The 26,413-nt window shown below is 36.3% G+C and overlaps 2 protein-coding genes across 3 annotated transcripts in view; both read right to left on the bottom strand.

Moving 5' to 3' along the window:
* Nucleotides 1-5,496: 5,496 nt before the first annotated feature.
* On the bottom strand, nt 5,497-6,567 carry LOC140167630 (uncharacterized). Its single transcript, XM_072190927.1, has one exon. It carries the CDS (start codon nt 6,565-6,567, stop codon nt 5,497-5,499), a length of 1,071 nt encoding a protein of 356 aa, XP_072047028.1.
* Nucleotides 6,568-7,559: 992 nt separating this feature from the next.
* LOC140168294 (membrane metallo-endopeptidase-like 1) overlaps nt 7,560-26,413 on the bottom strand; it is a 38,057-nt gene continuing 19,203 nt past the window's right edge. For both annotated transcript variants that reach the window (XM_072191647.1, XM_072191648.1), the window contains 6 exons: nt 25,851-25,918; nt 22,348-22,478; nt 21,754-21,819; nt 15,901-15,990; nt 12,964-13,040; nt 7,560-10,003 (listed from right to left, as the gene is read on the bottom strand). In XM_072191647.1, coding sequence (XP_072047748.1) covers nt 9,898-10,003; nt 12,964-13,040; nt 15,901-15,990; nt 21,754-21,819; nt 22,348-22,478; nt 25,851-25,918 — 538 coding nt within the window. In that variant the 3' untranslated portion in view covers nt 7,560-9,897. The remainder of the gene's footprint in view (nt 10,004-12,963; nt 13,041-15,900; nt 15,991-21,753; nt 21,820-22,347; nt 22,479-25,850; nt 25,919-26,413) is intronic.

Here is a 26,413-nt window from a genome sequence, read left to right as displayed (position 1 = left end):
GAAGTATGAAGCAATTATGTTTTTTCCTGTTTTCTTTACCGATTATAGCAATTGTATTATAAATAGAGATGGTTGGCTATTACCCGATGTCCATTGTGTGTGCAAATTAAAATATTCTTAGTGTAAGTACATTGGCTGTATTAATGCCGCTTGTTTGTCAATTAATTGAGTTTCAAAAGCGTTCTTTTATCATATCAATACAATAGCATTTTTTAAATCTTGAAAAAATTCATAGCCTGAAAATACTTTATAATACAATTTTTTGTATTATAACATATCTGTTTTCTTTACCGAAAAGTGCAACTTTTTATTTCATATCTTCATTAGGTTTTGGATCACCGTTTCTTTAATTCTTAACCAATTTCAACAAATAAGGTCTTAAGAGAGTACAGGCATCGGCTGCTTGTTTTAATTTTGACACATTTGTCTTTATTTTGGATATGCAGGAGTGAACACAACTGCTACCTTAATTCTTTTGCTTACTGTATTCCAGCACCCAGGGGAGAGCTTGAGTATGGTGTACGCCTTGAAAAACGAGTATGGTGTACGCCTTGAAAAACTAGGTCTGATGTCTGTGTGCAATAGATACAATTATCTTGCTATTTCCTTTATTGCCAAGTGTTTTTACTGCAAGCATGATATTGATCCTTTGGAGTATATTTCCATCAATACTCGTCATAGTAATTCTCTTAAGTTCTCCCATTCTCAGTTCAGTTTCAGTTCAGTTTATTTCATCCATTCAAAATACATGTTAACATAATACAGAATAATATTTTCTTGTATAAAACAGTGTGGAACATTTTAAATTATATGACAAAAGTATGAGAAACAGCGGATGAGGATGCCACCAAACGCACAGCGTGATGACGTGGCACCCTATACATAATGTTTCAATTTTACAATAAGCAAAACAAAATTTAATACATTAGGAAAAAAAAAACGAACAAAGACAAACAAGCCTTGTAAGTAGAGAAAATACAAGATTTACCAATGCAAAATTCAAAGTATACAATGCATATTAAATAAGAAATAATTTTATAACCAGTAGGCATATCTAGAATATTAAGTCATTTTAGGCAATTTCCAAAATATTACATGAAAAAGATGTATTGTAAATGTAACAAATATTGGATATAGGCCTACAACCTTGAAAACAAAACATGCATGCATGAGCAAATCAGAGGCCTAAATCCAACATTTACATGTGAAATTGTAAAAAGGCTAGTACCTACAAAGTAAATGATAAATATAGCAAATGATAATGATATTCAATATTGGAGTTACATACAAAAAAATTTGTTGGAAAATAATTTATTGGGGACAAACTCCAACCAAGATCTACCCGCAAGGCAGAGGGAACAATATAACACAAACACACGAAAACAAGTCCAATCTGATATATATTTTAATATAATAATAATAATAATAGAAATATAAAAAAAATATTTGATCCATTAGCCAGAAATGTAGCTACTGATGAGATGCTTTTTAAAATTAGTTTTGAAGGATGACACAGAGGAGCTGGATTTGATTGACTGGGGGAGTGAATTCCATAGTAGAGCACCTTGAATCTTAATGGTATTATCAGCAAGTTTTGTTTTGGCTAAATTGACATGGAAATTACTGGCTTGTCTTGTGAGGTGATCGTGAATACTTGCGTTTGTAATGAACAAGTTATTTAGAGACAAGTCAGTTGGAAATAATTTGTGGTGGGAATTGAACATGAACGTTCCAAGTTGGTGAAAATGTATATCTTGAATCTTAAGTGTGTTAAGTTGCTTGAAGAGGGGTTCTGTGTGGGACAGCCAAAGGGAGTTAGTGCACGTGCGGATGATTCTTTTTTGGAGGAGAAAAAGTGATTCAATGTGCGAGTTGTTTTTGTCAGCCCAGATAATATTGCAGTATGAAATATAGGGAACTGCAAAGGTGTTGTAAAGTGTAAATAAGGATTCCTGAGGAAGAAAAGGACGAACTTTACGAATAATGCCATTATATTTAGAGACTATTTTAGATATATGGGACGTATGAGATTTCCAGGAAAGATTATCGTCAATTAGTATGCCAAGAAATTTGGTTGTGTGGACTTTTTCTAGTTTATTATTATTAATATGAATATTAATTTCCTTTTGATGTTTGGTAGTATGTTTATTTTTAAAAATCATGAAATTAGTTTTTTTAACATTTAATGAGAGTTTATTTAGCTTAAACCAGTTGGAGATAGTTTCCAATTCATTATTAATCAGGGTTTCGAGAGAATTTTCGTCCTTGTGGGAAAAGAGAATATTTGTGTCATCTGCAAAAATGATGAAGTCAGCTGTGGTAGAACAAAGGGGAAGATCATTAATGTAAATTAGAAACAAAAGTGGACCTAATATCGATCCTTGCGGGACACCGCATGTGATTGATGTCATTTCAGATGAGGTTTGATTGAATACAACGAACTGTTTCCTGTTATTAAGATAACTACGGATCCAATTATTAGCAATTCCTCTAATGCCGTAAGTGTCAAGTTTATTTAAAAGAATTTCATGGTTGAGCGTGTCAAAAGCTTTGCTGAGATCAAGGAAAATACCTACAGTGTGAATTTTATTATCTAAATTCTGGGTAATTATGCTATAAAGTTCATTAATTGCCATATAGGTTGATCGTTTTTTTTTTTTTTTTATTTGGTTGGGACTAAGAATGTTGTCGATGAAATGAAATCATGGATTCGGTTATAAATAACCTTTTCAAGTAATTTAGAAATGGCTGGAAGGATTGAAATTGGTCTGTAATTCGAAAAATCATGGGTGTCACCTGATTTAAAGATTGGTGTCACTTTGGCAATTTTGAGTTTATCAGGAACTAAGCCATGTTTAATTGAAATATTGAAAATGTGGCAGAGGACCATGCTGACATTGTTTATGATTGATTTCAATAAGATAGTGCTGATGCCATCCATGCCTGAACTTATGCTAGAACCGATAGTTTTAAATACACTGTCTTCAATCGTTTTCCAGTTTATTTTGATCAACTTCCTCCATCTCTCAAAGACCAATTCTTGTTTAGTATATTTAATTTCCTGGACAATCTCAAAAAACATTTCAAAACAATTAGCTGGAATTCAAAATAGTTTTTAGTTGGGCTTAGGCTTATTTTTTTATCTAAAGGTTGTGCTTACATTGTATTATCACGCCTCATCTTATGTTGGAGAATGTAGGTAGATTCATCCTTTGCCCTGTTCCCCTGTGCTGATTGTGATTGTGCTGGGAATCAATTAGGTTTAGCCACTTTGAAAGTGACTTTGTCACTATCTGGCTATCCCTGCCAGGGGTTCTCATGTCCTTTGTTTAAATTGTTCCTGGTTAAGGCATGCCATCTCTCTATTTCCTCCAACATGGGTCAATTCAATTTCAATTTCTTGCTTTATGACCTTCCATGGTTTACATTTTTATATCTTTGCATGTGTAATTTATATATTTATGTGTAATTTTGATATTGTGCAATATTTTATATGTATATGTGTCTTTTTGCTGGCAAATAAAATGATATGATATGATATGATATGAAACAGCTATAGACACGTTGTTTGTATGCCAAGAGAGACAAATCTTAATTATTTGTGCCCGGGCATAAGGGAAACTGTGAGAATCCAATAAGGACACAATCTCAAAGACACACATATCCTTTTAGTTATCTCAGGGCCGTGACACTTGTATTCAATCCCTATATAAGATGGCGGATATCGAGTGCTATTCTTTCGCACCCTTTTCAACTAAACTACAACGTATATAGCCAAAGCCAATATGGGGTCATGAACTAATACTTCAGCTACTTGGTTTTTTTCTAATATGATAGTAATAGAAAGAAACGACCAAATATTCGTGATTTTTCGTCATTTAGACTTTTTTTTATAATACAGAACGAAAAAATATGCATCACCTCTTCCAAAGGTCAATATCTTACATAAGACATAACATCATATGCATATTGCGCATAATTGAGTGTGTGACTCATAAGAAAAGGTTTGACTACAAAAACGATTATCTTATAAATGCATCTACGCATAGTTTCCACCTCGATACACCCGAGTACACAGATATTTCCAGCACAGAGAGATTAGTCTCCACGCAGTCTGTGTTATACTACACGGCTGAGTGCATAGTATCATAAGAACTGTGTAAGATCTAATGGAAAGTTGACATCTGTGATTGTTTTTTGCCAAAACCTCAAGTGTTCCCTTCATCCAATCAGAAATTGTTTTGCATCGAACGAAGGCTAACACTTCCCCAAAAACACCTTTTTACATTAGGTCAACAGATAACCCAAGACTACCTATGTCTTTGCTAAAGAGCGCTTACAAATTGATATGGACTTCATTTACGCAAACAGATGGCTTATTCTATAGAATCCTTGGTTTTCCTCATATTTTGTTCGTATTTATTTCTGTTCCATAATTATTAAGGGCTCTGGTATGAGCGTTTGGATACTATTTTTTGTGGGACATGAGAGCACATCAGACATATCAACTTGCATTTTGAATACGAAGAAATCAATGTCCTCCAGTCATGTTGTAATTTATTTTGAAAGTGCCAATTTTATTCATCATCTTATTTAATACGTGTTAACAACTCATACAGAAACATAAACTTTCATATTTGTGATTTGTGAAATTGATACAGAATTATAGTTTAGTGGTGTGCATTACATAATTACGAGCAAGAAACGGATCACTATTTATATTATCATATTTTGAACTCTCAATGTTCTTGATACATTTTCAAAAATATTTATATTTAAAGAATTAAGTAACTTAACTATAGGACAGCTGGAAATAAAAGAACGGTCGCGTAGTCCGAAGGGTCATTAGACCGAAAGTTAGGGTTTAGGACATTTTTGGTTAGGATTAGGGATATGACTAGTATTAGGGTTAGGGTTACAGTGCGGGATATGGTTATATTAGGGTTAGCATCAGAGTTAGGATTAGAACCAGGTTTGGTTTAGGGTTAGAGTAGTCTACTTCATAACCGATTGCAGGTTCAGAGAACCGCTCCCATCCGAAAACCGCGACTCTCTCGGCCGAGCGGTCACTGGGGATGTGTTGTGTTTTAATGGAATGACATAGCTGGTGTGATCTGTTTATCAAAAACGGGAATGCAAAGCAGTCTCGGGTAAGAGCTGAGGTAAGAATAGGGTTTATAACTAAGTGTTTTGGTTTTCGGACTAATCAGCCTTCGGACAATCGACCTGTAACCCTAAATATGATTATACAAAACGGTAAATATAATGTGAAGTGATTACTTATCCATATTGACCAGAAAATCAGGTACGTACGCAGGAGGCAGGGTGCGACAAAATCTCCACTTTTCATTCGTGTGTTCACTTTTGCACGTAAGCAAACTTATTTTTGAAAAAGGTCGCACTCCGCCAAAATATCCTGGGTACTGGCCTGCGGAACATGTCGCACCTTTGATTACAGAAAGGATATGATTCCACTAATTCCGCATACAATAGTATCTACTTGTTTGTGTCTTTTGCATCTTTAACCGCGCTATCTTCCACTTCGATACTATGTCCTGTTAACCCCGTCCAATACCCTCCTCTATACGCACGGCTACAAACAGCGTGGATCACTGGTCGAATGGATGAATTCAGGTAAACAAGGCCATTCCCGGTAAGCGTCAGGAAAGCGGTCGTTTCTTGATCTAAAGCAGGTTTCCCAAAGAAAATAGTCATGGCATTGAAGATGTTGAGAACGCGATTGATGGTGTGGCAGAGAAAGATGACAATCCCATTGACAACGAGTAAGCGAGAAACCTGGTTAGTCATATCTGGGTTAGAGTCTTCAGAGGATTTTTTCCTGCAAACGAGCACATACAGGATGATGTTGGCCAAGAAACCGACGAAGAACGTAGCAGTCTTTATCAACTCAAGATAGAAAGCATAATGTTTGTCCTGAATCGGACCTGGGGCACATTTATCATAACCGTTTGGGAGATATTGAAATACTGCAGGAAATTTGGGCCATACAAAGCACAGACGCCAGACTTTGCCGTATTGAATAGCAGCAAGACATCCGAAGACGAGTGCTACAATCCATGTTGCTATATTCCCTACTGCTGCTACTTTAGCAAAACCTTCCGACGGTTTGACGCACAGGTGATGGATAAGAGCCAGAGTTATCAAACATATCGTTGCGTAAAATACAACAGCCTCGGCAGCTGACATAAAGTAGCAACCAAACAAAGTCTCATGGTAGATTGCCGGCTTCGTGTACTTCCTATCGATGTAAACACCAGCGATGGTCGTAAGAAAAATGATATCAACCACAGCAAGATTGCCGAGATATATATTTACGGCATTTCGTATATTGGTCGCGCGGAGAACGGCTAAGAGAAATACCAGATTGGTGAGTATACCGACGACCATAAACGGAATGGGTAGTATGGCCGTGATTTCTTGAAGAAACAGATAATCACCAGCTACCGTCGGATCTAGAATTGGTATGGTGTTATATGGAGAACAATACTTGGGTGTACCGTTTAGCACTACCGCCCAAAATTGCTGAAGCTGTGCTGCTTGGTCCATAATAATTATCAGATTCTATCCACGATGTGTAAAACTAAAGAGAAACCCTCTTACTTGACATACAGCCAATGCAGGATATGTGACAAAAGTATATTTGCACGCGAATAAGAATGGAATTTGAAAAAATCTTGATGTGTTTAAAGCGGAACATTACATATTTCAATCTTAGGCGACCAATTAACCATATATGCAGTAGAAATATAGAAAAGCTTCATCAGCTATTGGTCATATTGCAATCGCCCATCGCTGGCCATTGAACTATATTCCGGTGTTTTTTTAACTAAGGTGTGGCATGATATGTTATCATCATAATGGGAGTGTACCATTACTTTTCTGAGGTAAGTATTTCCTACATGTAATAATAATATATCGTTAAAGAGGAAGCCCCAGCAGATCAATTCTTCTGAGTGAACCAAACCTGCCTGGTTATCAAATTAATCAGTGATAAGGTTATCTCTGAATAACTGACAGATGCTAATTGGTGTTTTAATGTTATTGCATCAATCAGCACCTGTCAAATTCAGAGATATCCTTATCACTGATTAATTTGTTAACCATGGCAGGTTTGGTTCACCCCAGAAAAAATACTCTGGTGGGCTTCCTCTTTAAGTAGTCTCGCCTCCTAAAATGTTTTTGAAACGTCATAAACATGTTTTGGTTTTGGTCAAAAAGTTTCAATAACATCTTAATTGTCGGGTTATCTAATGGTCGTGAAAACGTTTCTTAAATATTTTATACGAAAACATTAAAAGAACATTTTTAAAACTGATGTCAAAATTTTATTGTAAAAACATTTGTGGAAAACATCTGTCGAAACATTTATTTAACACTTGAATAAAATTGTGTTAGAAATATATGCACAAAACACAAAGAAATGGATATAGATAATCGACAAGGTGGAAAGTGAGCAAGAAAATCAACATGAGAAATAAAGATATTGTCAAAATACGCTTGAAAGACATTTGATTAAGCAATCACACACACAATACAAACTCTTTCCAGTGTACAATAACGACTTGTAATTAATTGTTATTATAAATAACCCATAAAGTACTTAGTGTCAATAAAGCTTTCTTTAAGATTTGATATTTTTGTGTGCGGTACATTGTTATGGCATGTATTTACAGAATGATAGGGAGTATAAATCCACAGAACACGTTAAAATCTAAATATCTTAGGAAATGACTTTTTCACGAGAAAAACGATTTTTGACAAACGAAGGTAGACAAATCGACGTGATAATTATCTTATGATTAAATCGGATAAAAAATGTAATTTCGTAAGATTTTAACAGAGTGGTGTAGACTTTAATGTGTACTTATTTAGTCATAGATTTTACATTCAGTAACTCCTTAATACGCTCATATGTATGATTGCAATTAGATTTAGGCTAAATTTTATAAACCCCTTCGCCGCTGGTATTTTGGTCTTAACCCTGAAGTTAAACTTTTGAGCCCGTAACTTCTAAATTGTTGGTCTAAAGTAAGTATTCATATGTAGAAAGGCAAAGTCTTCTTTTCCCATTTTTTTTATCAATTTTTAAAAACTAGATATTAACATTTAAGACCCCTTTTTTATATTTGTTAAACTTTGATCAACTTCACCAAAAATATCTGAAATTTTGACAAAAAATAGGCTTTTTATGACTTTTGAGCAAAATTTATAATTTTTCAACCAACTTCGGTGAATATTTCCCAAAGGACAAGTCGTTATTGAAATCAATTGATCACAAAGGGTATGCGATGCTATACACCTATAACAAAATGTAGATCTTTAACATCTGCACCATATGGAAAGGTTTGGCTACAAAATTATTCTCTTATAAATGCATCTATGGACAGTTTCCACCTCGATACACCTGAACACACCAAATTTACCAAATTTGCACGTGAGGTTTTGATATTGAGGTTCACTTTTTATTATGAAGATTTGCATTTGCCCCTTGAAATTATATATCAGCTTTTCCCCGCCCAGCGACGAAATTTCAAAATGGCAAATACGATACAACAAAAACATAATTCTTTATTTTTCATTTTTCTAAATATAATTATACATACATCAATAATGTAAACGAATAGCCACTGCATAATGAAATAACACATATTGAAATTGATACGAACACTGTCCGTTGAATTTGATTACAATTTTATTATTGTGGTAGAACCATTGAAAGTGCTATTGTTACATCACCAATATTTATTTTATTTTGTGCTTGTTGTTCTTAATATTCAATTATTCAACTTTATTTTTAGTCTCTATTGTGTTCCAAATGTATCTATATCTAATAAAATTACCACACAATTCACTGTATATCCTCTACAAAACGTTGATAGAACAAGCCGCTGCCAACCAGAGTCGCTGGGTTCTAAAACGAGATTGTTCTACCCACCAAGGATTTTGAGATTGTGTGCATCCTATTTTAAAATATTCACAAAAAGTAATACAGCAGTTACAAAAATTAATACAGCAGTTACACTACAACCAGGGTTCACGCACCACATGTGTGTGCAATGATAGCTGGACTACGAAAGCGCTCTTTTCAAAGACACTACTCTGTGTATAAAAGATATGGCATGGTTTAGTCATGCTAATAAAGGTAAAATTTCACTTAACTGACATTGTACAGCACATGAAGTATTTTGAGACGCTTTGAAATCCTTCATTGCTCCACAAGGGGGCTGGGTACGACCAAGTCGACACCCGTTAAAGCGCAAAAGCAATTTGTGTGTAAATCAAGACCATCCAAACCAGCTTTCTTATAGTAAAGAATATGAGGTCATCTGGGGTCACATGCAGTAGTGTACATTGTACATGTGCCTGCTGTCACAATTTCACACACAAAATTTTAGGCAATTTGGTGACAATATTTTTGTCTGTAACTTCAAAAGTATATACACTAGAAACATGATTGACCCTTTATTGTGTAGGTAATTTGATTCTCTTTCAAATGAAAGAACTTTCAGCTACAAATGTTGAACTTTATAATTTTATGAACATCCCTACCTTAGTGACCATTCTTTTCCCAGGAAGTGTGGGGATATTTGCTCGATAGCCATCACTTGTGATAAAGTGGCGCTTATTTCAATTGTCGAGTGAGTCAGGATATTTTTTCGGGCTGGAGGGTGAGGAATTACAAATATTTCTATTTTGGGAAATGAGGTTGCAAGACAGCAAGACATCTTAAAATGGTTATTTCCCAACTTGATTTTAGTAAATTACTTTCAAAGACTATAAACATACAGGAAAAGCTTGTTTTAAAATGTCTATTTCGTATTTCCAAATATTTTAAAAGCATTTGTATATTGCTCTATACTGAAGTACTACCAATGACTACCATAATACACACTTATCCTTCGCTGGCGGATTCATCATGCTATCTGCTGGACAGTTGTAGGCTTTAGCAAAATCAAACGAGTTGTGTAAAGTGCCAATGACCCTGTGGGAACATGTGAGAAAAGTTGTGTCAATGTATGGCGTTTTCAATATAAAGGAGGAGTATTTTTTACTTTCCTATACTTATTTCATTTGGTGTTCGACATGTTTGTATGACGGATGAGGTCGTATGCATTTACTTTGAGAAAATTTGTGAGATCGATTTATTTAATTAGACACTGCGTTCTTATTTGGAAGGCTCCCCGAAACCTCTATTTCAACCCTTTTTCATTGTTGCTCCTCAAGCACCTGCACTTGAAATAATTGTCGATATCATGCATGCATATTCATCTTCGTCATTTTTACGAAAAAAAGATACAGCTGTCGTGAACCCCCAAATCGCGAATTTCCTCTACGTAGCTCTATGAGTATCCATGATTGAATATCAGGGTTCGTATTTAGATAGAGGTACACAAGTACCCAATACGCGAGTAGGGTCATATCGCTCGGTCGATCAGAGAACTACCGTAAACGTTCGCCTATTGGCGCTATGGACTTTATAGAAATGAAAGAGCGCCATCCTTGCAAAATCCCAACAAAATCCCGTACAGAAGCAAAAACGACTCTGTAGCCAAGATGATCCATTGGACACCTAAGCATGGAAACAGAAAACTTGGTAGACCACATATGGGGAGGTATTGAAACAGGATGTTATGGATTTGGGAATGGCCTTGCAGGACAGAAGGATTTGGCGTTCTGTTGTGATTCGAGGACACCATTCTACTTAAAGGCATAATGTACGATCTAAAAATATGAAATTGGTTAATTTTTTTCAAACCTGATTTTTTTTTGCATATTTGTAATGTTTACACATGTCCTAACTTGCACCAAAATTTGTTGTCTTTGTAGGTCAGCAGAGCAAAGTTCGACATATTATCATAATTTAAAAATTATGATAATATATATATATGTCCTCCCATAGAACTGTATGTAAAATGGCCATAATAACCAGTGGGGTTTCTTTCACTTTACCTTGTTATTTCAACTTAAAATGGACAGCAACCCTTCCCGGCAGTTATATTATTACTAATACAGTGTGGGCCAAAAACAACTTTACCCAATTTCAGAGGGTGGTTGCTCGAATTGTAGAAGAGCTATTCATAATATTGTATTGTTGCATATTCTAAATGTATATATTTCTAAAAATATGTGATGAAGAAATGAAAGTAAAAGAAGCTAAAATGAGAAAATGGTGCTAGTTTTACGTCCGAGGGTCAAAAATCACTTTGTCCACACGTAATTCAATGGTATGTGTCCGATTGCTAAGAGTACGGCATACATATGCGTTAGGCATACATGTAATTGGTAAACACGGTTGGCTTGTCTTTGAAAAGTGATGATTGTTTTACATGCATGAAAGAAATACAATCGATTTTAACCCTCATTTACTTGTCATGTACTCGAATTAGCATAAAAATTACACAATTACAAACGTTTAATCTGGCGCAATTTTTGAATTTTAAATAAGCCTACAAGGTGTCAAGATAAGGCAATTCACAACAAAAGAGATGACTTTTATGGCAGAGGTATACTTAATTAAGAACAGAAAGCTTTTTGGTAGTGCAGCGTCAATTTCGGATTCGTTTCCAGAACGTAAGATCCCACCGAAACCTACCATAACTCGACATACGAACAACTTTCACAACCTCGGAAGTGTGATGAATATATGCAAAGCACGGAGCGGACGTCCAAGAACTGGTCGTTCAGCTGCAAATATTGCGGTTCAAAGGAACTTGCAGCTAACCCCAGAGCCAGTTGTCGACGCAACAATTTTCCGAACATACCACGAACGCAATAAGTTCAATAACTTCAAACTTCAAACTTTCTTGTAGATAACATTTCATAATGACAAAAAAAATCAGGTTTGAGGTTACAATTGCTTTGCGCATATTTGAAGAGAATTGTGTTTATCTTTGCAGCGTAAAAGCTGCATATCATGACGAAATATCATAGCTTGACATTTAAATTAAATGTTTCATTTATTTCATTGTGTTATATAAAATTGCTGAACAAATTTGTGCGTATTTTGAGTGGTTCTCAATCGCATTTTTTACCGAACTCGCCATTGCAAGTGATGCGACGCGACAGCTAGTAGGCCTTCGCGTGGACAAAGTTAATTTTGACTCTTTGATTTAAAACTAGCGTCACGTTTTTAATTTAATACATTTTTGGATAGTTTTTTCACCAAATACTTTAAAGAAGGTGTTCTTTACGAATACGTGAAAACAATTTGCAGCAGACTTTTCAATTTTGAGATATGAACCTTTTAAATTGGGTAAAGTTGTTTTTTGCCCACACTGTATTATTTCAACATTTTGAATAAAGAATAACAAAATTAAAATTTGACGGAAATCGTACATTAAGGCTTTAAAAGCAAGTAAGTAAGCAAGCAAGCAATTCATAAAAAAAAATAAAAAATCAGGATTTACCAACCCACAGGCCTCTGCACACTTTTCAGATTTTCACTGACCACTAAAGTCCAAGACACATCTTATTATATAAACCATTAACAACATTCAGGGACGCAGCTCAATATAGACGCAATATCCTAGTCTGCCCGCAAATAACCATCGCTCCTCAAGTACCGTACGGGTATAAACCAAGATTGGCAGCTAGTTTCTTGTCCAAGGGACTTTTAAATAGCGCAATTATTTTCACGAGAACATTTAGCCAACCACGCCGTGGATCGAACTCAGGACCTCTCGCACTGAAGTCTGATAACCTTTCAACTGCCCTAACTTGACTAATTGTTCATACAAAGGGGAAAGTTTGAATAAATAATATATTAGGGGATTCTACTGACTTTATTACAATACCAAAGAAAATGTATACACGCTAGGAATAGTTGTAATTATGAGACAAAGATGTCGTAATCTCACCTGTTTCTCATGATGCGTCGCTTTCGAAGATAATTGGCCTTGATTTAACATAGTAATAGTTCAAAACCAAATCATGTGATCTTACCTAAATCGTGGTGTACTATGTGCATCCGTGTCAATTTGAGAATCTAGAGCTTCCGGTCGGTATTTACTACACCATATCTGCAATTCAATGAAAAGATAAGGCTAACTCCTTGCAAACTCGTGTTAGTCTCGCAGAACATAATGTGAGATGATTCATATAGCTCGCTAGGCTGACTCATAAAACTCCGAGACTCACGAACTTTGAGTGCTACAATGTTGTCATCTCATTCGATTAGCTGCAATGGTCGTATAAGTATGATCTCATTCTGCGAGTCAGCCTAGCGACTCATGTGTCGTCTCTCAAAAACGCCTACCAATAAGTAATTACCCCCCCCCCCCCCACCCGCCGCTAATTAATGAATGACCATTATTCTACAACGGTTGATTGTATGCCAAATGTGGGATATACATTCGAAGCACAGTTTATTCCTGCGCATTACTTTTTTTAGGTTCCATTCCATGTCAACTCAGGGATGTGCACCGCAATCAAACCTCTTCAATTTTTTGGACTTTTTCTGTGTGGTGGTAGACCAACTTTGATGAAAGTAAAAAAAAATTTTGAGCTTCATACTCCATTTTCGTTTTTATTTGGCTTCTTGAATTTCAATTTAGTTAGTTAGCGTTTGCATCTCCACAGAGTTGTACATTAAATCATTATACATGCAAAATCAAAAATGTGTACAACTCTATGGAGTAGGCAAACCTAACTGATGTGTTGAAGCCATCAAGACCCAAAGCCAATATCTCTCAGAAATGTTGTCCAAGAACATATCTTCAACATACCTGAAGTTGATGGTGGGGCAAATTGTCTGACATTGGTTTTCAGGGGGGTCAAAATGTAAAAAAAGTGGTTTTCCATGGGTAATATCTCAGCTAAATGTATTCTAATATGCTCAATATTGGATAAGAGTAATGTCCTACCAAAGGGCTCTGACTGGCAAAAAATTTGACGCTAAAATTATTTTTACTTTTGGAGTTCTGACCCCCCCCCCCCCCCAAAGTTGGTCCTGGTTGGACGACGTTGCATTTTGAGGGCCCTATATCTTTTAAAGTAAAGGAGTTACAAGTTTTCTAATAGCAGATTTGAATTCTACACCAAAAAGTACCCCAGGATACATACTTTTCAAAGTTTTAAAGGGTTCCCTTTATACATTTATGGACCTCCAAACGTCGTCTTCGCGTTGCGACACATTTTTACGCTGACCCCCTAAATTTCAAATTGATGCCACGGGAAAACGAAATGGAGTATGAAGCTCAAATTTTCAGGATTTTACTTTCTCATCAATATCTACCACCACACAGAAAAAGAAAAAATTGAAGAGGTGCTGCGGTGCACATCCCTGGAGTTGACATGGAATGGGCCCGTATTTGTTGCAGTGGTGTCGCAGCGTGTTTTTTGACATGTATTCAGTATCTGTGGAAGGAAATATTTCAGCTGATTATTCTTCTTCTTCCGTAAATCTGGAGGAGGGAAAAACATGTGGTTGATAATCAATAAAAAAATGTCATTTCTTTTTACATCAGTAGTCATTGTTTACTTTATAAAAACATGACAAGTTCAATGTTGTGGAAGTTTCAAGAAGTAGAAGACCAATTGTTACATCGGTTGGTAACACCTGGATCTGGATCTGGACGTTATCCTCTGAATAAACGGGTACCCGCATCACATCAAAGTTGTCAGAGTCCTCCCAGGAAATGCTGAATCCAGATTTGGCACTGAAAGGACAACTGAGTATGGTAGGCCATTTAGGACTTTTTGTTGATCAGAAAAAGATTGAAATCTTTCTGTTTCAATTTACAAATTACGTGAATAATGATCAGCGTTGTGAATCATGACAATTGTTTATTATCACATGTTTGATCCGCTCTAAATGCATGAAACAAAAATGATCAGAAACACTTCGAAACGTACAATACTGTAACTATCTTAGTCTTATAATAAACACTTCGAATTGAAGTACAATAGACGAATATTAAGGTTTATAGCAACTATTTTAAACTGTTTCGATTTGGTAGTTCATAGCATCTTGCGAATGGTAATGAAGTTTGGTAAAAATTGCATTGATCATTTCATAGCGAGTGTTTATTCAAATATCACAGATATACTTTTGTAGGTCCTGTGGTTCTTGAGCAGGGCGTAGCCAGCTTTCTTGGTCAGGGGGGGCAAAATAAAATTTTGGGGGCACAGACGAAAACAATTGCAGTTGCATCATACAATACATAGAGACTGTATGTTTTCGAGCTTCCCGAAAAGGGCCTTATTGGGATGATGTGCGCGCGTAGCGCGAAAAAAATGGTATTTTACACTATTTTCGCCATTATCCGGCTAAAATAGGGCTTTATTGTTACAATGTGCGCGCGTAGCGCGGAAAAATTTTATATTTTACACTATTTTGGCCCTGAATTTTGCTAGAAAAGGGGCTCCTTGCCCTTTTTCTTTTCCTTTGCCCTCCTGATTTTCTCTTTCATTTTTTGTCAGAGGGGCACTTTTTCTTTCATTTTTTTGTCAGGGGCACTCTGCCCCCTGCCCCCCCCGCTGGCTACGCTACTGTTCTTGAGTATGTTGAAAAGAGGGCTTAAACAACAATACTTTTGTAAAACGAACATAACTCATTAACAGCAATAAATCAAGCAAGTTTGCAATGTATGTGATTTGTAGAATGAACTTTTCAAAACATCAAAGTGTTATTTTTCAATAATATATTGATTTAAATAATGAAAATCGATCTTTTGGCTGCTTCAACCAACAATTCCGCATCTACCCTTAATATTATAGGTAAAGTTTTTTGGATAGGTGTGGGTGTATGCTCAGGGAAAGTTGTCTTTTATTTAAAAGGTTATCATTATTATCATGGTTATCAATAAACACAACCTATCAGGGAAATAATTATAAAAACATATCAAATGAAACTGCACAGTTCACATAATACTACCTTACCTGAGCAAAATTAAGGAAAAATAATTGTTCAGGTGAATAATCTTCAAAGCCTGGTAGTTTGACATAGTCATCGTGGTTGTCCCTGTATGCCTTAAAAAGAAACACACATATTGGAAGTTGATGTGAAGCTGACATTTGTAAAGGACAATACAGGCTGAACGCTAGTCAGTCGATGCCTATTGTTCAACAAGAACCACTCAGTCACTTAATTAGGCGCTTGAAACGATCGAATTCGGTTGCAGTAAGCAAAATTTTTAGTTACACCTTTTCACGCAATAATTATTTTTTCGGTCAAATGAAAAGCAATAACTTTCATTTCTTCGGTAAATTCAGGAGAATGCTTGGTACTGTATATCTTTTTCAAACCCTGGTGTTAAACATAGGTGTAAAATTTAGGCTTCCAGTGTAAGATTTTCGATTTTCACAGGCTTCATTTTGCCCCACGAGCTTTTTCTGGGGTTAACGTTTTTGCTTTTCAAAGTAACATAATTCGCTGACGAAAGATATTTCCTAACTTTCTAAAACACATCATAATGGGCTATATGTCATAGTTTTGTCCGAATTTCGGTTCTGATTGCACCATTTTACAATTCCGACTACCAATTTTGTCAAAATCAACTCGCGAATGTACCCATGGATGGATGATTTTGCAAGCCACAATAGAAATATTGATTATTTCTGCTGGTTATATTAGAAATGAAGCACTGGTTGGACATTTTGGGAGTCGCAAGTGGAAAAGGTGAAATCAAAACGGATATTTTGACAAAACTATAATATATAGACCCACACGATGTGCTTTACAGAGGTGGGAAATATCTTTCTTTAGGGTCTATAAAAACAAAAATCTTACAGTAAAAGACACAATATCATGCCTAATTTTAACACTAGGATTTTAGCACTATATTTTTAACTGACATTACTGAAGTAAAAACAATTATTGCTTTATATTTGACCGAGAAAATTAATTTCAAAGCAAAAAGGTGTATTTCTGAATTATGCTAATTTCAACATGTATCGAACGACTTTTTGCGCGACTATGCATAACAAAAGAAGCTATGACCAGCGTTCACAGTGAATACGTTTGCAATAGAAAACTTACAGCCCTAATTGTGTAAAATCAATTGAACACAATCAACACGTCATAGTTCCTGTATAACAAGTTTCTCTAAGAATAAAATAATATTCACAAATACAGACTGTCCAAATACAAATTACCAGGTAGCTTTAGTAAAGAGTAAGCACAACATTTAAAACGTAACATGAATATTTCCCAACATATCATAGTAAATTGCGTTAAATTTCGTTCCGTGGCTACAAACAATAATAATAAGACCAACAAACAAACAAACAAACAAAACAAGCAAACAAAACAAACTAAAGAAGATTATGTGGCACACGTCATTATACAGTTCATTCCAAGTTGGCATACAATTCATTTGATGTGCGCTTATTCTTAATTCGGTTATTTCGTGTGAATATTTGTTTCTCATTTATACAGCCTGCCTAAAAAAACTGTGCAAGTGAAATGCGCCCTCTTTATCAATTAGAAAATACCGTTGTGGCATAATGCTTACATCAACGTCAAATGCGTTGTTTTAGCTCTTAAATACCGTTTGTTCTGTTCAATTTCCTTGTTTTAATCTCGAGATATGCTTACTTAACAACGAATGGGTGAAATCACAATTGTGCCACTTTTCCTTTACTAGGGAAGAGGCCTGTACATGTAAATTAATGATAGCATCAAGTTTATCAAGAGTGCCTTCGGGAAATCAAAAGAATGCATCAACTACACAACAATACACAATTGTTTTTACTGTCTTATCATGATACAGGTATAATGATCCTCTTTTACCACTTACGACAAATTAAATGATAAATATTTCACATTCTGCTGTAAAATTAAATACATGTGCATGTCAATGATTTTATTATGGTAAATACTGTTCTCTTTGTCACTCAAGACATGTTAAAAGACAAACAAATATTTTACACTTATAGGTTAATGAACTTACACAAGTTCATGAAATTTGACAAACTCATGAAATTAGACAAAATAATGCACACGCGTTGATGTTGATGCGTCTAATGCACGAGACCCGAAGGGGGGTGCATTAGACGCATCAACATCAGCTATCATTGGTTTACATTTACAGCCCTCTCCCTCTAAGGTCACATTGCATACACGTATGCAGGTGTGATTCTTATGACAGTATGCCATCGAATGCGAATGTCGTCAAGCCAGCTCGCTGCAGGTCTGCCTCTCTTGCGTTTTCCTCAACCATTCCTTGGACAATTGTTGTCTGAAGACAGTGATGTCTGGTGATGTGGCCAAAGTATGATAACTTTCTAGAAATGATATCGGCTCGCAGGGTCTTCTGAACTCATAGCTCTTGGAGAACCCACTCATTTGTCTTCCTTGCAGTCCATGGAATCCTCAGGATTCGTCGATAGCACCACAGCTCAAAAGAATCCAGCCTCTTCCTGTCAGATAGTTTCATCGTCCAGGATTCAGATCCATATGATGCCACAGCAAATGCAGTTGATTTTAGCAAACGAACCTTGAGGGATGAAGGAAGTTTGCTTTTCCACAGTTTGGTCAGGTTTGAGACTATACCTCGAGCTATTACCAATCTTCGTTTTATCTCCTTGGTGCAGTCACTTTTTGGTGTTAATGATGGAACCCAGAAATTGAAAGCTTTCCAACTCAGGGTTGTGTCGTCTGCATATCTGAGATTTGTGATCCGCTGACCACCTATGGTAACACCTCCTCCAAAGTCTTGCAAAACATCTCTAATGATGCTCTCAGCATAGATGTTGAAAAGCTGAGGAGACAAAATGCACCCTTGTCTCACACCTCTGCCAATTTGGAACCACTCTGAGTCACCTCTACTCGTCCTGACTGAAGATTCCTGATCCTGGTATAGCGTATATCCCGCATGATGTTCCATAGGTCTTGATGGTTGACACAGTCAACCATTTTGAAGACAAAACACAGCCCTATTCCCTATTAAAAGTGGCACAATTGTGATTTTACCCTTTCGTTGTTAACTAAACATATTTCGAGATTAAAAAAGCAAATTGAACAGAACAAACGGTATTTGAGAGCTAAGACTATGCCCTTGATGTTGATTTAAACATAATGTCACAGCGGTATTCTAATTGCCACAGATGGCGCTTTTCACTTGCACAATTTTTTTTGAGACAGGCTGTATATGGTTGTTTCTATATGTACCTGTATTTGGAAATGCATTTGGAACGAACAGTTTATGTTAAAGAACTACTAACTGCAACATATCATCACAATAACATCAATTGGAAATGAATAGTTTCAATCAGACTTGTACGGTATGCAACCAGACATCCCTTTTATCAGTCCGGTCCGACTGCCTGATCAGGAAGTACTGCCTAATCAGGCAGCATGTTGCCGAGTTAGGCAACACAGGCTTTGGTAACCCTTCCGAATTCGACAGACTAAGGACTAAATTGTTCATGGTGATTTTATAAAAGATCGGGGAAATTTTACTTTGACACACATGAGCTACATGTAAGTTGACAATTTTTCACCGGGCGAAAAAAAATTCCACCGGGAGAAAAATAATTTAAATAACAAAACAATTTCTAACTGTTTTTTAAAAATTTGATTTAAATATGCAAATTAACTTTATTTTAACTAAAATTGATGAAAAATTACTACTAATTGTACATTCATTGATAATTTTATATATTTTACCTACTTCTTTAGTATAAACCAAGAAATAACGGTATATTAAAAGATGCTCTATTTGAAATAGAGCATTGCATTGTGGGATATCATACTGCCTGACTCGGCAACATACTGCCTGATTCGGCAGTACATCCTGATCAGGCAGTCGGACCGGACTGTTTATGATACATATACCAATCGTTATTTTTTGTCTTGGAGGGGTTGTTGGTTGAACATTGAGAAACTGTTTGGAATTAGATAAAGCAGTTGGAAAATGCAACGAAACATTTTGTAGTGACGCATTATTGAAGTTAAAACCATCACCTGAAGAAAAAAGACGTGGAAGTGAGAGTATGAACTGACCAACTGTATTCGTACACCAATACCTAACCTTGTTCTGACAATTATTGTTAGCGCCAATTTGACAAAGATTGACCAAGGTTGATACTAGTATATGAAATTGTGTGCATTTTTAAAAGTTGCAATTAAATCAAAATGATGCACCCGGTCGTTGTTTCGGGCTATGTCAATGGTCGCGCTCTGCAATTCACCTCTGCAGATCTGTGTGTTCCTTTTTCAATTTTCAACTTTTTTCAAAATCAAATTTCTGGCAATATGTTGTCCATATTGAGTGTTTGGTATCAAATTGGAGCTAATAAGAATCTGTACACGACCTTATCTATCAAATTGTCATAACAAGGTCAGGTTTGGTGTAGGCCGGGTTACAAAAGTGTTGTGTTTATTAAAGGCGTATTGGATGGCACACTGCAGTTACTGTTCATTTTCCTATACACAGTTCTCTCACCATTAACGTGTGACCTCTACAAACATGTATGTAAGACATTGCCAAGTTAACGTCACTGTGTAAAAAATTACCGGCCAATATTTTTTGTACTCTCAGAAATTCTAGAAAATATAGTTATGTAACATGTCCTAAAGTTTTAGCTAATTTAGATGTTTGGAAATATTCGCACTTTGGTGTTTTAGTAAAGAAGGGCACGGCATAGCCTGCAAAAGTCCCTGTGTAAATCGAATGCAACTTTTAGCGACTATCACTCACTTGTGGACCGCTCTCTTCCGAAGGGCATTAAAGCTAAACCGCTTGATGGACATTTTTTGTACTTGATGTCAATCAAGAATAATATATACATTACATGTAGGCTAAAACCTGAGTAGGTGAGGCATCAGCAAATGTTCGTACCTCCCTGATATGTATAATGACAGATAACAGCAAAAACAACTCCCATATCTATCCATAACTTTGGTCACTGGAGCGAGTCAGGGTATTTCAAGTGGGTGATTATTGAATGGGAAGTGCCATATTTGGGCATACGTGCAGTCCACAATTCAATGTGGAGGATGGGCTAGACATTGATTGATTTTGCTGGAGTAATTTCCTGTTAACCAGGTTAAAGTACTCAAAGGTCGAATCCGACCCTAATTGTATAGGACTATTCCTGTGCTCAAGGTGAAATTTGCACCTATATTCATGTTACTCTCTGGCCATTTTCTTGGAGCTTCAATGAATTCAATGAAATGTTTACCATTATTATCGGCTATCATCGCTGTTTCAAGGAAAAGAGCTTTAAAGTTCGAATAATTGACTTTTTTATTATCAAATGAATTAATAATCACATTTTAAAATCGTTTTAGGAAGTTATATTGTTTTACATTGATTTACTTCGTAACACAAATAAACACACCCGACTCATTAATAAGGTTAAGTGATCTTTCTAGAGATAGATTGTTTTGCCGTGCTATTATTTATTCGTTAGGGTCTGGCGTCTTCTAGAGGGTCTTGTTTATATGAGGTAAAATGATCTTCTATATTTTACCACAATAAATACACGGAAAGTCACAGAAAGTGTCAAGATAGGCTCTAATATCTTTAAAATAAATAGGATGTCACCGATGGATAGAGCAACCACACATTACCCAAAATTTTAAGTTTTTACTGTCATTTGTTGACCCATTTTTTTTGCCAAGACCCGTCGTGTACCGACGGCGGCCTAAGATGTACCGATGAGCGGGGGCCACCGACCCCGGCCCGGCCCCCAACTGGCTACGCCATTGAAGAGGCTGATGAATGAGCAACAAAGGCAGCACATGCAAACGATAACACATAAAACAAGAATGGCGAATCAACAAACCTTCAAAGATTCCCTAATTCCTCCGTTGTCCGCAATATTTTCCCCCAGAGTTTGGGTACCATTGATCTAAATGTTGAATAAACAATTAACAAAAGCAAACAATATATTCAAAATAGGCAAATTAATTTGATTTTCAAAATACCAAAATAAGTACAAACATTTCCCATATAATGACGTCATAATGTGAGGGCGCCCATGCATAGTTTGGAAAATCTGGCTATCTACAAAAAGACAAAATTGATTTGTGGCTACAAATTCTACAAAAATGCGATTTTAACTGACTTTTCTCCTAAATTAGCTTAGGTCGTTTGGGGTTGGTACATTCCCTAGTTCAAGGGTAAAGTCAATTGACTCTGTAGTAAAAGTCAGGTCCGACTACTTTTGAGAGTCAGTGTCAAAGAACTACCACGCCGTGCATGACAAAAGGTAGAGTCAATTGACGCCACGGGTAGGATCAACTGACTCTCTTGTGACAGTCAGACGACTCCATTTGAGAGTCAGTGCTAGTTTACTCTACTTTGAGAGTCACTTGACTCTTGGCTATCATTGTACCTAAACGGTTATAACAACACAATGTACCCACTATTTTTTTACCGTTCTGTTATTTTCCGGCACAACATATTGACTGTATTGGTCGATGATACATTGCGCACGTTTTTCAAAATTGTCAATGGATTCATCGCTCCACCAGACGGTTTCATTGCCATCTTTGTTGAATTTTCGACCTGAAATAACACAAATATCGATGAAATAAGTGACAAGTGACAATAATTGCTATATATTTCATTCGAGTGCATTAAGGTCGATTAACAGCCAATCGTGTAGAAGAATATAAGTTTCCGTCTAACAAAAGAAGCATTATATAAATATTGTGATGGGAGAAAATGGTTTATTGGAGTAAGTATGTCATAGAACGCCATTGCGCATACCTGATTTTACATGTGTTATGACAATGCATCATGGGATATTTATGTGATCAAACGCCTTAGAGAATCCTAAATGAATTGTACCACTGTGTTATAATAGCGAGTAGGCTATAACGGATATTCATAAACTCATTAATAAACGCATTGCGTACGATCCAATCACATTTAGTTATTTGCGAAATCGCGAACGCAAATCGAGGTCATTAATAGAGACATTGCGATTTCCAAACGTAGACATCGGACGTACGTTGATCTATTCAAAACCACTCTCCTGTATCGAAGCGAGGTCACGTATTTAGCCAGTTTTTAAGATTTTCTGCGTTTGAAATGAACGTAGATACATCGTTGAAAATGCACAAAATTTGTCCATTTCACATTATGTTAAAGACAGTCAAGGATAATGAACATACGAAGGAAAGTCTAATTATTATTATGATCCCTTTTGTTTGTAACAAATCATTATAATAAAGCTACAGCGATGTGTTAAAAGTTGACTAAATTTAAAAGTGGTATCCATACGCAGAGATTGTCCATTGAAATGTGTGTGATACTCTGCGTTTAAAAAATGACATTGCGATTTCTCATTTTGGACTCAACGTAGCATTAAAACGTACGTTCCACGTTGAAATATGCTGATTTTCCTAAGAGTGTTATAATCAAAATATCATGTTTTTTTTTGTACAGGTGAGGGGTGGGGCAATAATTTTGTGTATCCTCGAGGTGGTAAATTATTATAGGGGGGAACAGATTTGTTGGCAGGTCAAAAAAGGGGGCGGGCAAGTATTCTTTGGCAGTGCCCCTCCCATATATTTTTCTTTCCCCTTTTTGCCCCCACACCCACTTTTGAGGCAAAAAAACACACCAAAATTACGTAAATTTCCACCTTTTGCGACAATTTTGCGCAAAATGTGTTGATTCCTCCCCCCCCCCCCCCCCCTCCCAACCATACTCCCGGAAAAAATCCTGCTGCCGCCACTATTTTACATAGAACCCCGATAAAGATTACGGTACTGTTTTGTTTTTTATGGTAATCTAATCTTCCATTTTCTTAAATTATCTTGGGGTTCTATGCGAAAATCTTGAATCTTGAATAAAAGGGGGAAATCCAATCCAACTTCTATACCCCGGGGACTATTAGGCCTACTATGATGACAAGCTCCCTATAAATTGCTCGGACCAATGTACCATGCACGATGCAGTCAAAAGCGATATGTGTACGCCGTAGAAGTGACGTAGTTAATCGGATTAACTACCATAGCAACAGATGAATACAAATTTGACTATACCGCCCTGCACTACAACCTTCACGCGGTACCGATGCATTGAGCCATAGATGTCAAAGAAAGGCTGATCACTCGCACCTGTAAGATAAGTATTTTTGAAAAGAGCGGTATTGTATTCAATCTATGTTTGCTGACATACACTAGTGATTAGTGCAATCTGCTTGTAGTGCAGGGCGGTCTATTCAAAAATTGTATTCATCTATTGCTATGGTAGTTAATCCGATTATGACGTCACTTATACGGCGTATTGTGAGCAGCACATTACACGTATTGTTGTATTTCTACTCTACACGCTGGCGAAGTGACGTCATAATCGGATTAACTACCATAGAAATAGATGAATATAATTTTTGAATAAGAGTTTATCCGTGTTCTATAAGCTGCATATCGTATCAACGACTGCTTGTTTAGGATTTTCAAAAGAATACCTGAATGTACAACCATGACTGTTTCCAAATAGCCCGCCAAAGTCATGCAAGTAAGTCCGAGGTCGTGCATTAAATTGGTTTGAACGAGGCATACTACGGGAACCAGCACCTTTTCAAAGAGACTAATGTTACAGGTCGTCCTGTTTTAGCCTGATCGATTAGCATTTCTTTGACATCTATGGTTCAATGCATTGGTACCGCATGAACGTTGTAGTTCGGGCGATATTGTCAAAATTGTATTCATCTATTGCTATGGTAGTTAATCCGATTAACTACGTCACTTCGCCAGCGTATACGCTGGCGAAGTTACGTAATAATCGGATTAACTACCATATCAATAGATACAAACAATTTTTACTTATATCGTGCTGCACTACTACGTCGGTACCTCAGCATTGAACCATAGATGTCAATGCTAATCACTTGCACCCGTAAGATTAGTCTCTTTGAAAAGAGCGGTATTGTATTCAATTAGTATGATTGAAGATAGGTTATGAGTGCAACCTGCTTGTAGTGCAGCGCGGTATATTCAAAATTGTTTGTACCTATTGCTATGGTAGTTAATCCGATTAATTACGTAACTTCGCCAGCGTATAGCTACGTAAAACCGTACGTATTAACGTACGTGAAAACGTACGGTCTACGTCTACGTTTGAAAAATCGCAATGTCTCTAATATCTCACAATTTACCGCAAAATGCGTAATTGTTCGAAAGTAAACATTAGTAACCTCCGCGAGCGCCGTATTGTGCCGCGAAAAAACTGCGCGCGCGCTGGTTGCCGTATTTGGATTGGATGCTACCATATTTGCACAGATTGAGATACGCACTTTTGTCATTGGTCGTCCTGTTTTAGCCTGATCGATTTTTGGAAAGGGAAGATCATCTATTTTTACAAACTTTTGAGCAAAATTTTATGTTATTCTGTAAAGTAAAGCGATCAAAGTGACGGTTATGAATTAGGTTAATATCTTTGCATCGGTAATATGTCGGGTATTGTGAAAAATCTAAACTTTTTGCTTTGGACCTCGGAATATTCCTCGGGGCTACGCCCTCGGGATATTGCTCGGTTCCAAAGGCTAAATGTTTAGGTTTTTCATAATGCCTCCAAATAACCGATGCGCAGTTATTAATCTCTATACATGTTATAATTTATGCTAGTAGTTGCAATGAAAGGACTACATTTAACTCGATTTCCTGAAAATGTTAGCCAACCCCAAAATTAACACACGCAGGCCCAACATGTTTTTATCCAAAACAACTGTCCGTGATAAAGGCGTCCTTGCACCAAGAAGGTAAATCGGTGATTTAGGGTTGGTATTTTCACATGAAGTATGTCAGTGTTTTGTGATGCAAATATGATAAAAGTAACATAGTCTTGCTAGTATATGAGGGGTCCTGGGTACGTGTGAAGAGCTTCGATTAATGCAAAAAAGGTTCAAACCAAGTTAAAGAATATTACCATTATTATCGAAGCCATGTGTAAGCTCGTGCCCTATAACGGTACCTATGCCACCATAATTGAGATACCTGTCGATTAAAAGTACACCGTTATTGTTATCTCATATTAAAGAAAGCGGAGTGATTTATATAAACCCACAAGCCTCACCACGCTAACCACTGTAGCCAAACATACACCATAATATTATTATCAGGGACTTGCAGTAAAGACGTACACACCCTATACATACTTCAATAAACCGTCGCTGCCAGAATCAGCTTCCTGCACGGTTGTTTGATGGGATCATTTATTAGTTTTTCAAATAAAACATCATGTACAACCAAATTTTAGGCTTAAACAGCTAAAAGTGATATCATGCTAATGTATCGACTTTAATTTCCCCTCTTTTACAAAATTTTTCACTTTTATAGCATTTTTAATGCATTTTCGGATATAAAATGTATCTATTATTGACAAAATAGGTGGCGCTATTTAGTCTTTGAAAATTACTCTTTCAAGCTTTTAATACAAATAGTTCCTTTTATTGTTTGAACAAATATGTTTATAAAATTTCCTTGTTGCTT

Source organism: Amphiura filiformis, chromosome 13 (genome assembly GCF_039555335.1).
Source record: "Amphiura filiformis chromosome 13, Afil_fr2py, whole genome shotgun sequence".
Classification (NCBI taxonomy): Eukaryota; Metazoa; Echinodermata; class Ophiuroidea; order Amphilepidida; family Amphiuridae; genus Amphiura; species Amphiura filiformis.
Note: the sequence above shows the minus strand (reverse complement) of the source record. Positions and strands in the feature narration are given on the sequence as shown.